The sequence below is a fragment of the Homalodisca vitripennis genome, chromosome 5 (genome assembly GCF_021130785.1).
Source record: "Homalodisca vitripennis isolate AUS2020 chromosome 5, UT_GWSS_2.1, whole genome shotgun sequence".
Lineage (NCBI taxonomy): Eukaryota > Metazoa > Arthropoda > Insecta > Hemiptera > Cicadellidae > Homalodisca > Homalodisca vitripennis.
Window position 1 is genome coordinate 113,367,116 of NC_060211.1, and position 24,092 is coordinate 113,391,207.

The 24,092-nt window shown below is 32.5% G+C and overlaps 1 protein-coding gene across 1 annotated transcript; it reads right to left on the bottom strand.

The window, feature by feature from the left end:
* Positions 1-466: 466 nt before the first annotated feature.
* LOC124362737 (protein yellow-like) lies at positions 467-23,001 on the bottom strand. The gene is made up of 7 exons (XM_046817476.1): positions 22,819-23,001; positions 10,909-11,320; positions 9,013-9,200; positions 6,932-7,067; positions 4,600-4,863; positions 2,100-2,386; positions 467-1,545 (listed from the first exon to the last, which is right to left on the bottom strand). Exons 2-7 carry the CDS (start codon positions 11,318-11,320, stop codon positions 1,441-1,443), a joined length of 1,392 nt encoding a protein of 463 aa, XP_046673432.1. The 5' UTR covers positions 22,819-23,001; the 3' UTR covers positions 467-1,440.
* Between the last annotated feature and the right edge of the window lie 1,091 nt (positions 23,002-24,092).

Sequence of the window (24,092 nt, forward strand, 5' to 3'; positions counted from 1 at the left end):
TTAATAAACTAAGGACTCATAAGCTACAAAATATTTAAAGAATAAAGTAAAAAAACTCTAACAACAGCAATTTGTAAGCAATTAATTTGAAAATTGAAATATAATTTGTAGTACAATTGTAATAATATTGACAGTGTGAGATTTTTGAAACATACACATAACACATGTAATATAAAATCCTAATAAAATAATAAATAAATCAGATATCCTGCTTTGTAATGTAATGTATAAGTGGGAGATGTATAGAATTATTTATTTATAACAGGTGATTAGTGTAATATGTAGTAAATAATTTGTCAATTTATTTTGATGTGGTCTTCCTTAAATTGATAAAATAATCTTTTAGTGCCTTAATGAATGAAATTTTACTGACCAGGGATTGAGTTGAGTGAAGAAAGTAGTTTGATTCTCCCCACACCACTTAATACCTAATTTTCAGTGACAAACAGTAAAAAAGAACTCTCAATTTATACAAAATAATATTTAATATAAATAATAGCATAAAAGTTTCAAAATATAATTATAGTACTCAATAACACGTTAAGAAACATATAGAAACACATTTTTATGTAAAATAACTACACTATATATTAGATAATCTGAAAGTATTCAAGTATTTTGTAAACTGTTATTCGTTCGATTTCACAAAGCAATAATGAATCTAGAATCTCTTTCAGGATATTATAAACAATATTTCCAAGTTAAATTCAGAAAAATAATATTGATGCATTAACAAAAATATGACTAAATAAACATGACAATTTCTGCCTATCTCTTTATATTCATTAAAACATCCTATTTCTCCTGGATTGTACATTAAGTAGTCTTTGTTCATATTTAGCAAATACATTAAAGATTCAAAAGTTTAAATTGTTTAAAATTTATGAGGAAGGTCAGACCTCGTCTCCTCTGACTTAAGTGCCACTTTGTAAAGGCAAAAGTTTATTATTATTGGATAAATTAATAAGAAGTATGAAATAAAATGTCAAAATTTGTAATAAAATAGTTTAAAGTTTCTCAAGCAATGCAGTAACTATTATAAGTGCAAATTATAGCAAAATAATCCTTGCACTCTCAATATGATGTACAGTTACAATTCTAAAAAGCAAACACAATTGCAACCAATTACAGTTAAAACCAAACGCTAAGAACAAAACAGCAATGTAAACAAAGCATCAATAACCAGCTAAAGTACAACCTTTCAATTTAGCATTTCAAAGTTTTGGGTGGCATGAACAAACAGTGGAGGTGCTTGCAAATCAAGATGCAGTGCTGATGGTTCAAGGGATAAAATTTATGTTGGTAGGAAAATCCACGCTTTCCGAATCAGGTTCGTACTCATCAATATTAAAGCGGTTGCTGTTGTAATCTACTTGGCATTGGGTGCCACGTGTCATCTCCTGCAGGTCGCCCACCAACACACGGTAGTTGTCCTCGTTCTCAGATATACGGTTTGTAATGTAGTTTCTGTAGCCGGCTGGTCGCAGCGTACAGTTTGTTCCCGTACACCTTTATGCCGGAATTGAATTGTAGGGCTGTATCATCCTGTGGATAAAAAAACATTTTAATGAAAAATGATTTAAAATAATGAGCATGTATATGTAGTTTGACTGCCTCGTATTTTTACAGTTTTCAAGTCACTTTTTGACTTCCTCTTGACATCTTGAACTATATGAGATATTAAATAAGTTCAGTTAGATGGTTATGATTTCTAGACTGCCTATTCGGACTGATGTAAAATTAGAGATGTTTCACTTATCAAAAAAAGTTCAATTTTATAATTCGGGTGATGCTGAATTATTTGTTTTTATGGAAATTTGAAGCGTTGAGACAATTATTGAGCATATGATGTGAGCTTGCATGATATCTCACTCAGAATGGTAGGAGACTAAACAACATGGAATCATGGATGATCAAATACACTCATGTAAAATCCCTAAGATTTGCACATTGTGTGCTGCTCTAAACGGTACTACGTACAAAATAAAATAAAAATAAAAATGACACTTCAAGATCTTGTAATCAGATAATAAGGCAAGTTATTTCAAACTATTTCTAAGCTATAAAAATAAATTTTTCCTCTATTACTCGGACAGTACCTTTGCTAAACTGACGAGGTTACTACGGGTGAACCTGGTACGGGAGTCCCAACAGGCAATCTCGTTACTCCCAATGAGACCAAAGAACATGATGCCGTCTTTGGTCATAGTGGCAGCTGCAGACTGACTGGACCTGGTGCCATTGAAGAGATGGAAGGCACGAGGAGCGGCGTTCATATTGTTCTGCCATAGGCTCTGGTTGCGTAGGTCCGCAGTTTCTACCCAGGATTGTTTCACACTGTCGATGCAGTGGAAATAGAGACGTCGGTTGTTCCTGTACGGAGGTCCTGGAGACATACAAGATTCAGACAATATTCCGCTATGACAATAAACTAACAATATCTGTCCTTTGCTCTTTCATGCAGAAGGTAAAATGACAATAAATGACATATCTATAAATTCCCTGTATGTTTTATACACAATTATGACGTGATTATGGACCAAGTCCATACCATTTTGTACCACGCAGAGCATTAACTGACAATACACGAACTTCATGTTAAGAACTAGACCAGGAGTAGTTATCTTCAGGGACATTTTCATAATTTTATGAATTTATTATAGATTAGCTATGTTTATCCACCATCTTCTCTATTATCATGTAGAGGGTAAACTGGCAATAACTGACAACATGTATCTAATTTCCTGTACGTGTTATATACAAAATTAGGTCTATATTGTGATTATAGACTAAGTGCTTATCAATACCATTTTCTACCATGCAAAGCATTAACTGACAATACATGAATAACTTATGAAGACCTAGACCAGGAATAGTTATCTTCAGGGACATTCTCTCTTAAGTTTTAACAAGGGTACCCAAACATAGACTCTAAATGAGACTTTTTTTAAATATCTAGTAATTGTAAATCTTTGTATTCATGTAAATATTTTGATATCTCTTAATATTTCGAAATGGTAGCTGGTCAATGTTTGGAAAAGGAGTGGTTATATCTCAAATAATATGCATCGTAGATCAAATCAAAGTTTTTTTTACATAATTTACAATGCTGATGTCTCGTAACGCTTCCTGATTTGTGACCACACAAAGGGGTCAGTATTATACAGTAACATTGTGGAAACATTTTGCATCATACCATCTACGATGTACAAATTAATCGTTTAACGTGTAAAGTGTCCTTTAATTTTACAAGTAGGGTGTTGATACGCATATAGAACTAAACAAGATAATAATACTTGTATTTCAATTACAACTGTAGCTGTGAAATCCCCTTGGTGCCTAAGACAAAAGCATATCTATGAATAATTGGTGCCAATTTTGTAGAAAAACCAATACAATTAAATCCATCAGGAATTTCTTACAGGGCATGGATAATTTTCTTTGAGTATTTCATTCTAACACTGATGAGGTAATACTCAGCAGATGTCTTAATACAAGATATTTTAAGATTTCCAGATTTGTAATACCAAATTTGAATGGACTTAAAGTATTGTTATAAATTGTTAATTCCTTTTCCAAAATATTTTAACCGTCCTAATCCCTAATGTTATTTTTAATGGAGCAAAACTAATACTGTTACTTTTAAAATACCATGTTCTGTAAATACAATCTGTATTTAACCAGAAATGAAATAAGTCAAAACACATTATGGTGTGCAAAAACATCACCTACCATACTTTTGTGTTAAATGATCTACTGTGATGACACTTTAAGTAGAGTTTTAATTAAAAATTATTTAACTTTGAATAAAAATATAATAGAATTACTATAACTAATCTAAAGGCTATAGAAGTTGATGCGGGTATTACGGAATAGTTAAGCAATATGGCACAGCAAAGGCTCACCTCTGCTTCATGTGATGTTGCTAAGGGAAAAAAAACCATTTCCTACTTCGAAAAACTCCTGGTAATATCTGTTTTTAAGACTGCAACCTAGGTTGTATGGAACATAAGTAATAATTATAACATTTCATGTAACCTAAAAGAAAAGTGTCTTAATACACACTAAATTTCAACCGTTATACTTCATATTATCCCTTTGTCGCTAAAAAATATTTTTGATAACAACAAAAATTTTAAGTATATTTTAAACATATTATTATAAGAAAATAACAGTTATTTGTAAATATGTATAATTAGTGGTTTCATTTGTTAATTAATAAATTTATTCTTACAAATAAAATTATATTTCATTTTATCTGAATATAATCCACCGTAACAATAGAAATGTAGCATTCTTGTTGTAACATTGGGTATTAACTACTACAAAAACGAATTTCTTAATTTTTTCTAATAATATGCAAACAATTCTACTATGTAGAAAATGCTAAGTAAGGAAATCAATCCAACACCTCTATAGTAATAACCAATCGTGATTGTATAGAAATTTGTGAAAGAGATCCATTACATGTTTTAGTGAAAGACTGTTGTTACCATCCTTTTCCATAATTAGAAGTCTCAATGGAATTACACCATTCTTACCTAACACACGGTACTTATCTAATATGCTAACTGTGTCGAACATCTCAGCTCTACTCACCAATAGCTAGACCGAAAATGCCGCCCATGAGATCAAATGAGACTCCATTCACTGTGAACGTAGAGTAGTCTGGGTAGGGGAAGAAGAGTATACTGTTGATCCTCCAGAACTGTCGATTACGCAGGTTGAAGACAATCATCTTGTAGGCAATGGAATCTGCGATATAAGCGTACGCATCACTGCAATCTCTCTGGCGGGTGTCCACGGCTATAGTCACCAGAAGAGTGTTGTTCTCGATCATCGACGAGGGGATGCGAAACTTTCCTGTCGTAAAGATATTCATTAGAGACCAAAATACTTCGCAAGTAAAATAATTGTGGATACGGTAGGTACTTTATAATAACTGTATATCTATAACACATATAGTTAAAGTACGTATCACACTAATATTATAAATGTGAAAGTTTGAATGTTTGGATATTTGGATGTTTGGATGTTTGGAGGTTTGTCCTCGAATCACGCGGAAACTGCTATACGGATTGTGCTGAAATTTGGAACAGGTATAGCTTTTGGTCTGAATTAACATTTAGAGTGCTTTTTACCACCCATAACACATTCATTTCACCAAATAAAGTCGAATTCAAATTGAAAAATTAGTTTGTTTACATTCGAATGTTATGATAAGAACGAAACGTAATAACGTTTCATAATTCAAATTAAACTGGCACTAAACAGCTGTTGACAGCTATAATTCGACAAACTTTCTGAAACATCTGTTTGCATTTAAATTTTATCAATAATAAGTAAACAGTGCTTGATCGGTAGTGTAATGCAAATAGTAAATAACTCCAGATTGTGCCAGTGACAAATTAAAATCATCTAATGCATTAAATACTGTTAAAAACTAACCTTAATGAACAAAGTTATGAATGTTTTCACATAAGTTACTTTAAACTGGTGGGCTTCCTTGACATTATGATATTACATTTTAACAATGGCTTACGGAAAAACAGAGAAATTAATACTAACATACCTTAACAATTCATTCTTTCCCTGGCTACAGTCCAAAAAACAAGTGTAACGCAAAACTTTAATAACGATTATTTTGGAATGTTGCATAACCTTAATAAGGATTTCCCCCTTATACCGGAAGTACATAATAAGTAGGTAGGACTTCCCCCTAGGTCGTCATAGGCTTTTCAGTCCTAGCAAACTCAACTATGCCAACACGATTCTGACCAAAATAGATTTCTGAGAACTATATAATCGAACGTATATAGTATTTTAATCGAGGCAATATGGCAAGCTAACCTGTGACATAGTAGGTAAGTGAATTTAAACGGTCTTAAGTAGGCACTTTTTAACCGAAGTAGGCATCTCGGTCCTATGTAAGTATATATATTTTTTCTTCGTCAGAACAACAAGGCAAACTCTACTATGGTACTGGAACTATCTTATATCTGAAATATATGACAAGGACTGGAAATATACGCTTTTTGACCAAAGTAAGTTTCCAAGACCTGTGAGATCCGAGATTTGTGTTTTCTTCATCGGGATTACAAGTCAGATTCAGCTGTGACGTTATGTATATAATTAATTAGAGCCAGAAATGCTCCTACACGTGCCAAACATGATTTAATAATTAAGTTAACCTCTGATACTATTTACCATGAACTTAATAATATCTACCTGATGTATGCCTACTTACGTTTTTAAATGTTTGTAGGGCTCCCATCATATTACATCATAATTGCTTTTTATAAGGACTTCAGTTCTAAAAATTGTGTGCGAAGCCGCGGGTAACAGCTAGTATACAATAAATAAAAGATATAATATTTATATATTGGTATGCCACATACTGATTTTGAATTGCTTTAATAATAAGTAATGAATAAGGACGGCAAAATAAAATTGTTGTTTTAGAGTCTATTAAATTCAAATAAGGAAATGATGCAACTCCAAGACCATTATTCTGGTGCTGTGTCTCCCTCTGGTGTGAAAATAAATAGCGATGATTTTAAAAAAATATTGGATTAAACAGTAACGTTGCTTAAGGTCTGAAAGAAAATATTTTTGAACAATGAGTGCAATCCACTTTTGTAAATACATTTGGATGACTCAAAACTCATGGAACCACTAAAGAATTTGAATTATGCAGACTTTATTATCCTTCTGTGTTTAGTGCTGAAGTACACGTATAGGAGGGACCCTGAAAAAGTTCAAAGTGTTCAAAAATTTTAGATTATTCATGTTTGAACCATCCAAGTTTTCCTCTATGTTTCACCCTTGGGTGCTGATGCTCTTCTATTAATAATTTCAGTATGATATTATTGAAAGTATTGACATCAGAATAGTGCCAAAAGACCAAAAGAGCTGAACAATCCCAGCTTACCGACGAGACGGTTGTTGTTGCGGAGGTCGTAGATGACGATCTGCGGAGGACACACAATGCGACTGGGGTTAGCAGTTCCACCAAAGGCATTGTTGTTGCCGCTGTCCAACACCCACAGTCGGCCGCAGTCATCAATCTGAAATGCATCAGTTCAAATTCATCATCGGCTTTAAAAATTATATTGTATGCCATATCAATCATTTCGTTTTTTTATAAAAACTCTTGAAAACATAAAACATGGTAATGAGTCAATCATTATGTCTTTATTAAAACCTTGCACAAATTCTTAAATCTAAATTAATGATGCTATTAGTTTTTCAAAGTATCTCTAGTAAATCTCAGGAAGATACCAATAGCATTAAAACAAAACCATATAGTCAATTTTCATATTATAAGGTGTTTTAAGGGAAGTTCAAAACAGCATGTAAACTTATTCAAGACATGTCGTTAACCATTTGAGATGGAGCATTATTTTTTTGTATTTTAACATTTTCATAATTATTATCTAGTCCTTACACATGTATTTTTTAATTTACTCTAAAATAAAGTATTTATGATTTTTTTAATAGCTTTTTTTAGATGTAAAAAAGTAAATAAATTACTTAATTTTACTAGTAAAAACTGAAATGTAACTAAAAATGTGTTATATCCTCTTTCCGGATATTGTAGGAGCTATATCGTACAAGCCGACAATAATATCGACTACACGGAATGCTCTCAGACCGTCTAAACCAGTTTTTACTCAATAATGAAATAATTGTTTGATATCGTAGTCGTGTTAGTTACTAATTTCACAATATATAGTTTGCATGACTCCATGGTCAGTGATGCCAAAATAATAAAATAATGTAATAATTTTACAATCCCCTAGGCCTCTTCTTTCTTAAGAGGAGGTTAGGAGTACAGAACTCGTAAAAACTTTCTCGTCAGAAATATTCTACCGACTATGTTATTTCCTAATATTCTTTAATGTCATTGAAAAGTTTACTGGGATTGGCTGTGTTACAATTTTTAAGTAGGTATATATTTCAGTTTTATTTTGTGATTAAGTAGAAGGCGAATTGTAATCAATGTCAATAGGAACATAATTAAACATTCATTATTTTCATTTTCAATTCTAATTACCTGAATTCATAGTAGTGAAAACAAACTAATCAACTAGGATAGTTAAGTATAACCCGTTACATAAACAACAATAAAACAAATTTAAAAACTGTTTCTACTAATTGCAACTAATTATAAGAGTAGACTTTTTCTAAGGCGTATAATTTTACTGTAATTCACTCAGAATGTACACAAATCTTATAGGAAATTATTTATCCTAGGAGCTATTTATGTAATCCTCATTAGAAACTCTTTGTATAATTTAGACGCTCTTTGGTGACGTCTAAAAATTATGCACCTCAATTTTTCAGTATCGAATTAATCTCTAATAGAAACTAATTTCCAATTTTAATACTTTAGTTCACATTTTTTACGCTGCTAGAATTGTCAAGTTACAAGTTATTGCTTTAACTGATTCACTCAACCCTTCGTGCCACTCATTAATTCTCAGTGCATCATATATATATATACTTTTTTTCCAAATAATAGTTGTGCATCCAAATTAAAAAGAAGCTGACAAAAATTTGAAAATAGCAGACCAAATTTTGATCTATTTCCAGAGAAACCTTGATCACGTCACCTACAAGGATAAGACGCCTGATTCAAATTTTGAATCTTTAAACAAATTGTTGATCAGTTTCGGTTCACGCATAAATAAAATACAATTCATATTAGACGCAACTATTCTTTGAGGGTATGTCATGTTATTTTCTTTTCCGTTTACACTTCCGAGATCACTTGTGATGTCACAGCTGCCCGAAGTGTTACTCTGCCAGTCAGGTAAGGGTTCCAGTAAGTTAGTGCACTGAAAAATCAACTTATTCCATACCCTAGGGTCTGACTCACGTGTGTACGGAAGACAGAGGTGAGGCTGGTGTCACAGCTGCCCGGAGTGTTACTCTGCCAGTCAGGTAAGGGTTCCAGTAAGTTAGTGCACTGAAAAATCAACTTATTCCATACCCTGGGGTCTGACTCACATGTGTACGGAAGACAGAGGTGAGACTGGTGTCACAGCTGCCCGGAGTGTTACTCTGCCAGTCAGGGAAGGGTTCCAGTAAGTTAGACCCGTTCCTACGTTGGGATGTTACAGTTGCCAGTGTCACAGGGACTCCAGGTCTCACCCTAGGCAGTGTCACAAAGACCTTTGGTTGTCCAGGTCGTTCGTCTGTAACGTGACCGAGATTTTTTATTATATAGATAAAACCACTCTAGTGATAAGGTATCCGACGTTCAAACAAAGAGTTCCAGTTTAAACTTTATGATGTTGAACATTTTACAGTAGACTACCGCATTTAAGACATGATCTGAACGATTGTGGTCGTCTGCAATGTCTTGCTTTCTTCAATATGTACTATAAACTTTATTTCAAGAGAATATTAAAAAATAATTAATAAACATTTTTGAATTACAAGAAATGCCATTGAAACTTGTTGTAATAACGTGGTCCAAAGTTAATTTTGGCAAGTGATTAATACATTAGAATAAACCCAGCGGGGTTTCAGATAGTCGCTTTCGGTATTCGGACACAAATTCCGATACAAAAAATATGTACATGACATTTTTATTCCTTTTAAACCATACCTGTAAGGTATACCAGCTACAAAATGCACTGCTATTGTATGGAATTGAACTTGTTAACTACCATTAGATCTATGACGTACCATAACGATTGTATTACGGATGAGGTCTTATTAATACAAATGTAAAAATTACCCGTTTGAATTGTTTAATATAGGCGCAAATTTTTAAATCATGTAGATACAAAAACAAAAATCGAAACAAAACAGTTATAAAATGTTTTGTTTTTCCAAACATAATGAATGGTGTTATTAGCTAAACTGATAAGACATGTAAGAGCCATTGATGTTGATGTTAAACTCGCCAACTTAACACTATCAATATTGGCAGGTATAAGTATGTGATAATGCTTGAAATAGCATAAATATAGGTATACTTGAAGCATACAACATCCAAATCTCTCAACCGTCCAACACGGAAAGAGCTGCGTTCTTATAGACAACAAAAAAGTGTATGAAATCGTAAGAAAAACATGGGATAAATTAGGAAATTAACTTTGCGATGGAAGTGAAAATGTGGGGTCAGGAAGAATGACTTTTCGTTGAGCAGGCTGTCTGGGGATCAATCTCCAAGAACACACCAAAGGATATTTCAGATTAATTTAAGAAGCATTATATTTTTAAATTTATAATTACTTTAGAATCATTTTAAATTATTTTCTATAAATTATAATATTTTTAAAATTGTTGAACCTATTACTAAATTTGAGTATACAAAAATAATAAGTTAGAAAAATCAACAGTTTTAGTGCAATTTATAAATATTGTCGAATACTTAAAACGCCCCTTCTTAAATATTTGAAAACTTTTAGTATCTAATTGTATTTGTTGAAATTTTAATTTTAACAATCGCTGGTAACAAAAAGTAAACTATTGATAAAGTGAAGATAAATTGGAAAAACATTAATATGATACAGCTAGTAAAAATTGTGTGATCATTACTACATTGTAGTTGTATCAAATATTGATATAGGAATGTTCATGCTAAAAGGGAAATCCCCTTTAAAACAAAATGTTATAGTTCTCACAAATCTTTATTAGCTATGTCATGGGGACTCGTGTTTACCAGTGACATATAATAAATTGTAAAACCTTTCAGGAATAGCTATTTCCTGTTCAAACATTGTTTCTATAGTTTTCACATAATTTATTCCTTTCGCAAAGACTCAATCTACAGAAACTTAATTAAGGAGTTAAATCCAGTCTTATATGTAAATTGATGAATGCGTGGAGAACTAGTGTGTTACTGCAGAACCACAATCTCCAGTATGTGTTACAAAGACTAATCACACTTACCGTACACGTCCACGTCCAGTATCAGGTTGTTCCGTGGAATGAACAGCTTAGTTGTAATCAAGTTGTCTCTAGCGTTCTGGTTAGGAAAAGTGAAGTCCACCTCCCGCCAGCTGTACATGACCTGCATGGGATTTCTGGTCGGTCGGTTCGGGTACACGGGGTTCGGGTACACGGGGTTCGGGTTCACGGGGTTCGGGTTCACGGGCGGTCTATTGGGGTTGATGCTTTCTTCGAAGATGAAACCATCGGACTCCTCATACCCTCCGTAACCTTGAGGAGGGGGCGGCCTGCCTCCAAACCCTGGTCTGGATGGCCTTCCAAAACCTGGGTTGTTTGGATAGTTTTGTAGATGAGCGAAAGTAGCCGTCAAATACCACTCGCTTATCGTGAGTAATAAAATTAATTTCAACATCTGGAACAAAAAAGGAAATCTGTTTTAATCTTTTAAAAATATTAGTTTAACTTCGTCCACTTCAGCCACGCTACCTTGCATAACCGGCAAGTGTTTGGAAGAATTAAACTTTCTCAGACCATGTCTTCACTTAGTGGTACAGATGTAACTCTTTAACTACCTTTTATAAATCATAAGTGTAGTCCAGCGCACACACAAAAGTATATGTTTTGTTGCAGGTTATTTACTTATTTATAATTAAAAGGGAAAATTTATTACAACTAATATTTACTAATATCATCATCATTAGTATATGGCACTCTATAATTCTGTTTCAACTACACCTTTTTTTCTGTTTTTACTCGCCTTTTTTTAGTAGTACTTTGTTATATATTATAGTCTTTGCATTTAAATTGTTCGATATTGTTGTTGTATTTTATAGTTTATTGATTATTTCATGTACCTGTTCTTGTTGATCTTGTTTAATCAACCCTGTTTTGCTTGACTCTCTGTGCATCTTAAATCTCCAAACTTTTCTTGTTATATTGTCAAATGGTTACCTGTTGTTGTTATTGAATTATTGTTATCTATTGATTTAGTCGTTATCAAGTTATTGTTATCCAATTGTATCAGTTGTTGTATTCGCTTGTTGCACTCTTATTCTATATTGTTATGTTATTTTACTATGTAATGGTATTGTAAAAGTGGCGATTGCCGTGGAAATAAATAAATGAAATGAAATGAAATATCGTTGAAATAATTTATAACTCTACAAATAAACGTTTGCTATAATTGATTTTCATAAGTTTACATTCTCATACTTCGGGTTAATTGGAATGAATAAAATCTGACCAAAACGGTTTAGTTTCGTTTCCCGGAGAAGTAAAAAGAATTATAAATGATCATTAAAATATACAGTTAAAAATTACGATGTAATGTTTTTTTTTCTAAAAAAAGTGGGGGTACTATTGGATTTGAACTAATTTATTGAAAATATTCTATTTCTCTCATTGTTTCATATACAAATATATACAGTGTTACCAGACAAAATGTACAACTTTATACTTAAAATACAGCTTTATACCTAAAATTCAGTTAATTGTACAGTTCAATTTCTTAAGTGTGATTTTTCATTAAATTCTAAACGCTTTAAGCCCGTTTACTGAGTAAATATAACGTGAAGATACGCTCTTCGGTCGCTGTATCTAACGTTTTTGTACATCTGTGTTATCATAATGAATAAATGACATGTCTAACCAAGCCTTGGCCGTCTCTCCCTGTTAACATTCTTCAATATTTGAAATACTAATTATAAAAATATGGAAGCAATAGAACTGTATCTTGTGTATGGTCTTGTCAGTTCAAACAAAATTCGTGTTATTGCCTGAACTAGCTTTCAAACGTTTGTTTTGAAACATATATTGCGTTTTAACACACTTAAATGTATATCCATAATGCTACAGTACATATATGTTCATAATGGACCTATTTTACATGTTAAATGATCTATAAGACTGCCGTTGCAAGGACAAACTAAGAATGTTATGGAATTACCATTCATATAAAATTAAAATCCAACCCGTTTTATTAATGTTTTTATTGCCGCTATTTACTAATAATTTAATATATGACAAATTATAACAAATTAAAAATAAAGGGGAGCATTGATAAGCTATTATCTTTGATTGTAAACATGATAAAATTAAACATGTTTGAGTGGTAAAGTAATATAAATACGATTAGTTTTATAGTTTCAGCTCATTAAATGCAAACCTAATGAAGCAACTATCCCTGATATGTAAACTACAAATGTTAACTATTATTACTGTTAATTATGTTATCTACGTCACGTTATTTTTTCTCCCACTACCACGAACATATCAGTTACAGTCAATAAAAATGCGAAGGACAGTGAAAATGCAGTTGTTAGTACGTCTATGAGGAATATTCCGTAACGGGTTAAAACAAAAAACGGATGAGATACATTACAACCATCATGTTAAAATTACGTTCGAGAGAATCGAATACTAATAATACTCGTACTTTTATCTTCAATGCCTTTTTTACTTCTTTCATAGTCATTGTTTTATTGGATGTAACAAGAAACTTTTTATTTTCATCAACTAATCACCCACTTTTAATTTAGTTTCAGTCCCAATTAATGTAATTTACTTTGGTAATGAATGTCTAGTTGTTAAATTGTTGTCTTAGATATATTTTTACCAACGACCACATTGATTTATGGATTTTCTTCTCTATCTATTTATCTCTATCTATCTATGTATCATTAATATCACGGCCTAAATTCTTAACGCGTATTCACAAACATTGGCATGGACGTTGTAAAAGAAAATAGAAAGGTCATGTTCGTTGTTGGAACCAATGAGATCCTTAGAGCTAAACTCATTATTACCCCATTACTATTAGTGTTTAGATGTATATTAGCCAAATTTGGTATGAACGTTCAACGTAATAAATGTTAACATATGATGGGGCTTTAGTGCCTACAAAGACAGTGGGAAGGATACTCAAGGTCAACAAAGTTGTCTACATGAATTTGAAACAAATTGACATAAACGTTCCATGGGGAGAGTAGTTCAGCTCACCTTTTTAAATCAACTAGTCGACTCCCTGGGACAAAACTAGCTCCGTGACTTGTCTAGTCGATTGAAAATTTATTTTACTGTTTTATAAGTTATTTAATTTAAAAAATAACTAAATTAATGCAGTAATTTAACAAAAGGGGTAAATCATTTACGAGAGAAAATCAAAATGGAATCAACGATATCGACTGATGTATGGACGATGAAGCTTGATGCCATAGAGTAACGTAATAATACTTTTACTAATAATCTTCTCTAGTAACAGTAAGCCTTAAGTTCACCGGCTAGTCCTGCAATATTTTACTAATCATTTAATAGCCCATCCAGCAGTCAAACATGATGCCTAATCGCTTGAAGGTCAGGCAAGCTATTACACCTGGATCATTCTTGGGTTCGAAGGCCAGAATTATAATTGAGAAAGAAACTTTTCTACCACTTATCTTTCCGGACTTTAGGCACTTCATTCATTTTACGTGTGTGTCACGACGTCTGACCTTCTCTGGAAATGTGACAGTTCTTCATTGTCAAATGATATTCGTAGTCATATTCATATAACATGCGCATTGACGTATACCAACACTGCCTTTCGTAGGTACTAGTTTTCAATTGGAGCCTAAGGAAAAAAGTCATCTAGATCATCTTTACACTTAGTTCATCTCACCAGATTTTTAAACAGGTTTTGTCGGATATTTGTTCAGTGATACCAAAAATCGGTAAAACGACTTTACGAGATCTATTTTGAGTGGGCGGGGGAGGAAGAGGTAGTGGGCTGACGCGGTAATGACTCCTTGTTCTTAACACGGAAATAAGACAAAAATATTCTCAAGCGCGTGTCTTGGCTGCTGCTTTATCCTCGTAAGGTCACCTTGAAACGTCATATTCATGTATCTGTCAAGCTCACCCTTATTTGAATATCACTTTAAAATATAACCTTTAAAACCTGAAGGTAAAGGGGCTTTTCGAACATTAGAAATTAGTAACACAACTTTTCGAGATCTGGTTCTATTTCTGGTCTCTCTCTAAGTAACTACAATCTACATTAAAATTAATAAATCATACTGAAACATCCTGATCACATAAGTCAGGAATCATAATAAATGTGCACTGTATCATCGCTACGCACACTTAAAACAAACACTAATTATTATAAATTGAACAAAAGAATGAATTATAGGTCTCCACGCAATACACACAACCTTTAAAAGATGACCGAAATATACTCAGTATATACTCACAACTAAGAAATATACTCATTGACATACAATTTGGTTATGTGACGAAAGATTTTACGTTGTAATTGAAAAGAAAAACTTACAAATAAATAATGGCTAAAGAAATATAGTGTATTATATGAAAGCATATTCCCAGAGGACAGTTAATATGATTTTTCTCAAAATATTACAACATTTCAGCTAGTGTGGGGAGCTAAGGCACGTTAGGTTCCTGATATAAGCGTATCAGAACGATTTGGTATGATTTGTTTACGGGTTTACCTAGAATGTAATAATTTAATTATGTTGAGTTATCCATTCCAAGGTGACCGCCTTACAATATACCCTGTATATAGTATACGGAAAAGACCCAGACCGTGCTTGAGAATGTGTTTCAGTCTCATTTTCCTTGTTCAGAGAACATAAACCAGGTCACTCTATCTCCCTCCCTCCCTCGTCCGCTCGTCTGCTCTTCTGCTCCCTGCATCCATAATTCAGCTTGAACCTGAACCAAAACCAGTCTTTCTTCTTTTTAAACCGACTTCTCGTTTTTCCTTTCTGACAACACACTACTGACTGGTCTTTATCAGAATCCGTGAAGTAACGTTTTTCTGATACTGATTAATTATCGCCACAAGTTGCTGCTTACTCACTTTGTATGGTATATTCCTTGTTACAGTTATATATTCTAGTACAATGCAATAGTAGCACCGTTTCCTGAAGCCTCAGTTGTTACAACTTGAATAGAAACGTTTAATAGAATTTTAAATTACTATTTAATGTATAAGTGTGCATCTACAAGTACGCTGAGTATTAATATATCCAGACTGTACATCCAGAGGAGTTAACACTAAAATGTACAAATGAATCTACGAAAGAATGTCAGTGATCTAAATGCAAGAGTTTATCTCTAACATGGAACATAAAGTATCAATATTGTGAAAAACTTTATGAGCACATAAAACTCAGAAATATACTCATTGACAACACTTTGGTTATGTACAGATGCGACGACAGTTTTATGGTGTAACTGAAAAGGAAAAACTTAAAAATAAATGAGAATGGCTAAGGAAATATAGTGTATCATATGTGTGGAAAATAATGAAAGCATATTCATAGAGGACAGTTAATAGTAATTATTCTCAAAATGTTACAAAAGTAAAAAAAAAAACTTGCTAGGTATTAACTTCGACGGATCGATAAAAAATATAAAGAAAGCTATACAAAATGTATTCTATAAGTTATACTAAATATATCTTACAAGGTATACAAAATGTATTCTAATCCTTAGAAAGCAGCCAAACGAAATGCGTATAACAGCTCCTTAATTAAATATGAATACTACAACCACGTCTACAACGAACTGTAGTCTATTACATTATGAATAGAAACGATCCATAGAAGTAATAATATTAATCTCGTCTTAATATACAATCAATCCAACAAAATACTCTCAGTAGGCCATAATAAATAACTCTGTTTTAACAAGTTATGGTAACTTCCACTTAGTAACAATCAGAATTAAATAGCTACTATAGTAAAGAGACAAGACAGCGTTTTGAGCGACTTTTCACAATTTCTAGCTCATGCTAGAGGAAGCAATGCTGCTAAGGGAAATCCATTTTCCGAATAATCCCATGGTTTATCATTGGAAGAATGAAGTTCAACTACTGAACTTGAGGGTTTGTCGTTCCGGGGAACACTGCTACCTCCTGACCTTCCTCGACTGAGGAGATCCGCCATTGTATCGGATTTGTGGTGGCAAATGTGGTGTAGTTCCTTACTGGCACATCGCGCGAGGAGTAAGAAAAACTTGTCAAACAAATAATACGCTTAGAGTACGATGACAGACTTGTTGCCCTGACCAGGGTGGATGGAGGCCGTGAGTAGCAGAGGCTAAATCACACCTTGAGGGTGTTAGTTCGTAACGGGGCAGACATAGGGCGCATTCTTCTTTTTCGAACCCGCTGAAATTAAGAGGCTTGCGAGCAGAAGTGACAGCCCAGGAAATGACTCGGGAGAAAACTCAATGGATCAACCCGCAAGGTGAACCACTCACTATATAGACCTTGGTTATTTTGACTAATTTCTCAAACAGAATTCAATTTTAGTTTTACAACAGACCTGGTAGACATGTAACTAACATTGGATTTCCAACCTCAAGGTTAGAGCTATATCTAGACTCATCTTTATTATATATACACTTATGCTTTACATCAGTGCATTGTACTTTCTTTTTATCTTACTGCTCACAACAAAACCAACCATAGCCTTAGAGAAACAAATTATTTTAGACTGCTCTGGTCTATTATAGACTAGGAACCTGTATCACGGTTGTAAGAAAGGTTAATTTATTAAAGTTTGGCACCATTTATTTTTAAAATATATCTCCAATTATTTATTTTAAAACTGATTTAGTTAGAGTAGACGAATTTTTGTTCTATTAGGACAAGGAGCTGGAAAATTGCAGTTGTGGAAAAATACTATGTGGATAAAATAATATTGATTTACTTCGACAAATATAAACTATTCACTATTCTATAGAAAATTATATACAATGTAAAAATACAATATTTTTTTAAATCTGCCAATTTTAAAAAGCCTAATGTATTCAGTATACAGGTATATCAGTTATATAAGAGTATTTTATTCTGAATTTGTTTAATGTGTGGAAAGCAGAGCAAACTGCCAATAAACTGCAATTCAGAAAGAGTAGACTTTCAATTTTTTACGATTGCGTTTAACATTTTGGTTGACCATAACCACATATAAATGAAAAACTCATGTGGACACGATGTAACTAAGACCAAAGTTGTTGTTTTTCTTATTGACAGTTATTACCATATAAATAGATTTGTCAAACAAAGTTGACAACAAAATAAAACAAAACAAATAATTTAATTAACGCCTGATAATGTGTATTACGCAAACAGAGGGAGGAGGGGTGCGCCGTACCAGTTTAACACCGACCCCTTATACACATACAATAATACACGTAATTCATTTTCTACATGTGAAAGACGTGTTTGTAGAGAACGATGTAAAGTGTAACAGTTCTCCTAACTTCAAAAATGTTTACCTGAGTGTAATACTATAAATACTATTTATATGAACGAAGACAGTGACATTTATTAATAATCTCAAGGCTACGTTTGTCTCCGTACTTAACCTTGCTTTACAATACCAACAGCTAAATTTGGAAATATCCACCAGAAAAGAAATGCCACAAGCGCTGAAAACATCAGCTACAGATTTCATAATCCAAGAGCAGAAGAGCGCACCTGCAAACGTTATACGATTCTCACAATTCCATAAGATTATCAAGAGACAAAGTCCAAATATTCGGCCTTTTACTCGTTTTTCGATGCTGGTATAACTATTATTACGTGTATCACTATCAGTTTTTAATGTATCAAGCTAAAAATATTATTCCCACAAAAAATAACATGGTTTTCAACCAATTCCTTTTGTAAAGAAAATTCTTAACAATTTCACAAAATTAAGATGTGTTATTAAGAAGCGCAAATGAGCTCTGACTATTAATTCACTCTAGAGAAATGTAAATATCGTAATCCCTTATGGATTTTAAAATTTAAAGTTTGGTCTTCTCGTAGCTGTTAAATTAAACGCTGTGCCGAGATCGTGGTTAAAATGTTATGCTTGTGTTATTTTAGTATTAATGTTATGGTTGTTTATTATTATGTATCTTACAGACCCTTCCATTGTGGCCCGTATGGGCAATATTGCCACCATACCCAGTATGGAGCAATTATTTATATTGCAACCATATTGTGCAATATTTCTCTCTTGTATATTATATTTGTAACTTTCTTGTATTCTATAAAACATAATATTAGTAAACTTATTCAAAGTTTGCAAATTGTTGTTCTAGCCTACTTTTAAAGTACCATAAATCACTTGGCAGGCTGTTATTTATATTATATATAATAATAATATTCTTTATATTTATGTGATAAAACAAACTCGATTGCGTTATTTGTTTATAAACTTTCCCTGTGTAGATTATATAACTGCAATAGACAAACTTTGTAGGCTTAATGCAATCCAAAACTAAGATTGTTTCGTTACATTATAATAAACGTCGGTTGTTCAAATGATCGTTGCAAAGAAAATTTAATTTATTTAGATGTTTCAATAGGTAGAGGTAAATAGGATATAATGCATAAGAATTGTTGTATACATTTCTCTTACAAAACAATTTACCTGGGTTTTAAAGTTTAATTTAGTAACAGTTTCGTTAAAACTTCCTACTAATCGTTAATATAGCTTATAATAACACATATCTACCACCGGAAGTAACAGTTAAGACGTTTGATTTTATGTTGTGTTCTCAAAATGTAAGTTATGTAAAAGGTTTTAAAGTATTATAAAGTATAAAGGAAAATATGTGTAATTATTGCTTGATTTAGTGCACGAATCTTTCAGTCGACATCACGCCAGGGTTCAGCCTTGGTAACTAATGCAATCAATTTTACGGGTTTGCTAGTTTGTGTTGTAACTGTACAACTCTGGAAAGAGTGCAAAGTGTACTACAAATTAAATTTGACTACTCAAAGCGACATGGCTGGATAACGATGTAGTATGAAACAAGCGGAAAGACCACAAACTTATTGGTTTGTAACTTCCTTATCGACGCAGTGTTTGTGGCCTTTGACACATTTATCTCCATGTAGTTTTATTGGACCAGCCCTTGACTGAAGATTGGATCCACCAATTTAAATTAACCATTTCCTCATTTGAAAGAGTTTTCATGCACATTTCTCTTAACTATTCGTGTTGTATATTCCTCTGATACAGTAATAAACAGTGTATGACTCCACATTGTTTAAGAGCAGTTGTAAATGGGAAAGTTATATAAAACATCATCATTCTGCATGTTGGAATAACTTGAATTCATGTCCAGGCGTTGAAATCCAATGAACATGAAATAATAAATAAAAAGTCATACGTGAAATAAATATGAAATGTATGTACATAAAAAACTTATTTTTATAGGAAAGTTTAAATAAATGGACCTTAATCATGGTCAATTTTAATCAAAATGAACAAACACAGTGGGCGGCCTTCACCGTGTTTCAAATTTATTTGTAAGAATGTTATACGGCATATAAAAAATAATTAATGAGAAATCTAATTACATATGCTAAAAATAAACTGTTTATGAAATGATTTATAATATATATATATATATATATATATATATATATATACACGAGCCCGAGAAAAATTATTAGAAAGTAGTCTATAGATACGCAAAAGTACCGGTCTGCAAAATGTTTAATTAACGAATTGATTTAATGTTATAAAACTAGTTATGTGTATTATATAGAAATACACACCAGAAAATTTCTACCTATAACATGATTTATATCGGTGTATACGTCACTTTTATCTTATTGCTTACAACTAACTTGATTGGTTTGTTATGGTTAAGGGGATGCAATCGATTTTGTGTTTGGAAAATCATGTTTACGAGAAATTTATAGATTTTAAAGATAAGTTCCCTGAATACAGAATAAACAAAAAAAAACATAGTTTTTATCACTCCACGTGAAATTACATGCGTTTAAAGTATAATTTAGACAATTTCGTAATCAGGCCCAAATCAAAATGGATGAAGATAAAGGTTGGTGGGTGGTGAAGGTAATGGTGAAGATTAAGGTGGGTGGAATTTTACAGTACGCTATAGCTTCAGAGAGTGGCTTTTTTATTCATTCATTACTTAATTAAATCATATTTCTTAAATAAATATCATATTATAAGAATATTATATGTTGTTACATTTTCCCCTTGACTAAATTAAATTTGCCGTACTAAAAAATACGTCATTTTGTGAAATGATAATTCATCTACACACTGTAACAATTTAACATTTTTATTTTTAACAATTTTAAAATATTTTATGCAAAGTTTATAAAAGTACTCCAAATAAGTATGCGATTTTAAATCTGATGTCTTGCTAGACATTTTTTTACGTTTTTAAATTTTGCGAATGATGTTCTTTTGGAGAATTGCATAGCTATTTAGGGAAATAGTATAGCTGTTATACATGTGGTAGAGAGAAATATGAAGGAAGTTGGGATAAAGGGAGAACAGTGGGAATGCTCATGCTGTGGATTCACAGATAGAATGAAAGCGCATTTTATAGTCATTGTCTCAAGTTTTAAACTATAAAGACGCATTATAGAATCAAACAGCAATTGCGAAACCTAAAGTCCGCATATTTCTTATTTTCCACGCAAAGTAATCGTAGTCACAAGTGATACAGGCGTGCGGCGTGGCGCGGTCTCGGCATTGGTGGTAGTCGATAACAACGCAAGCACCCTGCCCCTTACACGTAGGCTACTGTACATCTTCACCTTTTTGGAAAACTTCACAAGTAAGACAGATACTTCAGAACAATCGTAACTAAAATACTAAAAAAAAATAAATAATCATTTGTAACTTTACTTATTATTTGATACTTAAGTACACATTATTGTCGTTCGAAAACTTAGTCTTTGAGGCTTGTTTTAGTTATATTATTAATTTACTGCTTACACATTCCCAGTTTTTCATCGATATTCGACATAAAGAAACATTTCAACATTTCATGTATGCAATCATAAATATATTTTTAATACTGTGATATGGAAACTAGATATTCCATATGAAAATTATACAAACATAACTGTGGGATTGAGCAAAAAATAATTGTAAACACGATTTTCGCCGTTTTGTAGAATAAGACTGCGGCAATCTAACTGAGAAGTTAGGAAGTTCGATCACAGGGAGGTCAATAAAATTTTCAAATGGGTTCGAGCCGCTTTTAAATGTACGGTCTAGTTAATTCAAATCCGTTGGTGTAAAAAGAACTTCCTTATAGAACAATTTATATACGAAAGAACAAACCGGTGAATTTTCTTTCTTGTACGTAAATGAAAGACATATACGGTAAGTATAATTTTGAATTAGTGATCATCGATAATCTCAAATAACTTTAAGAAGAACGATAAAATTTAAGGTGCGCTCTTCCTCTCTCCTTCCAGCTATTTTAGAAAGTGTAAAAGATAAGTAATCTCAACACAAAGAAATTATTACATAAACTTGAGTTTAATATTAAGTTTAGACATTCCTTACATTTCAATTTGAAAATAGAAATTGATAAATCGATTATTTTGTTGTTAAAATTGTCTACCTTAAGAATAAGGGTTATAAATTGTAAAATCGGGAAGTAATATTTTAGATGCATTTTGTAGATAACTTGTACTCGTACATCAATAACAATGAACATATTGCTTCAAATTGTACAATAAATGAGTTTCATTATAAGCCTGCTATCAAATATCCGACAGGGCTACAATCGTGCTATATTATCTTCAGAGACAGAATATTATACGTAATAATATCCAAACACAATTAAAGAATTTTTATCATATTTATTTTATAAGATGCTATGCTATATAATATACGAGGCTCGTAAATAAAAAACAATACAACCGTCAGATACAAAGTATAGTACGAAAAATTGCAAGAAATATGTTCTTTGAATTATTAAAATAAACAGGAGTTTTCTGAATGTTTAATTTTTTTTCTAATAGTGTTATTCTCTCCATAAGATGTATGTAACAGACTAAAAGCCAAAGGTAAAAAAACTACGATTAAAAAACAAAATAAGTATAACAATTCATTGTTGAAAACTAACCTCTAATAGTCAGCCAACAAACAACAATCCTCCTACGATGCCGATTCGTGAGGCACTGGATCGGATCTCTGGTGCTGACTGAAGCAGCTGACTTCCACTGCCACTGCCAAGAGTGCGGTAACTGATAGCTTGAGCTTCGCTAAGGTTGGATGGCAGTGGTTGTGGCGGTCAGGGACTGAGAGATATTCCACCGTGTCATCGGTAAAACCAGTTTAGTCGGATCGGCCGGTATAACCAAGGTTCGCCGACGACCAGTTGTGGAGGAAATAATGTTTCTTTATCGTCTACCTAAAATATGGATAGTCGAAGGTCAAAGGTGAAAATGAGCGATCATTGCTGCATGTACTGTGCGTCTGTTTCGAAAAATAAACACCACCTGAAATTGTCTAATCGATATTGTACTGCATATTAATATTTAACAGAATTGTGACCTAATTATATGTTACCTAATCGAATATAAATACATACATTTCATAAAAAAATGTATAAATACTTTAGTGTGATCAAGATCAAATGCAATTTGCAGTACGTCCGGCACAATTTTAACAAACAGTAATTAGTATTACGTCAGTATTATTGCAAAAATAATCACCCGTTCCGTTACAAAAGTTATCGCAAACATCACTTTCACTGATTTGCAAAATTGCAGATACTACATGCTTTTTCCGTTATTAATCATAATGTTGCAGAGTTTATAAATACTTGAATGTGATCAAGATCAACTGCAGTTTGTGGTACGTCAGGCATAATTCTGACAAACAGTAATTAGTATCACTTCAGTATTAATTGCAATAGTAATCACCCGTTCTGTTACAAAAGTTATTGCAAACACCACTTTCATTGATTTGCAAAATTTCAGATACTGCATGTTTTTCCGTTATTAATCATAATGTTGCAGAGTTTATAAATACTTGAATGTGATCAAGATCAACTGCAGTTTGTGGTACGTCAGGCATAATTCTGACAAACAGTAATTAGTGTCACTTCAGTATTAATTGCAATAGTAATCACCCGTTCTGTTACAAAAGTTATTGCAAACACCACTTTCATTGATTTGCAAAATTTCAGATACTGCATGTTTTCCCGTTATTAATTATAATGTTGCAGACCATTGACCGCTAGTTCTATCTCATTGATTCGTTCTTGACTGAGATCTATCAACCGAGACGTAAACAAAATTATCTTATGACTGAGACAAACAACGTGTAGTATTAAAATATCTGAACATGGAACCGTGTGTGTTCATAGGTAGTTAACTAGATTATTGGAATTCT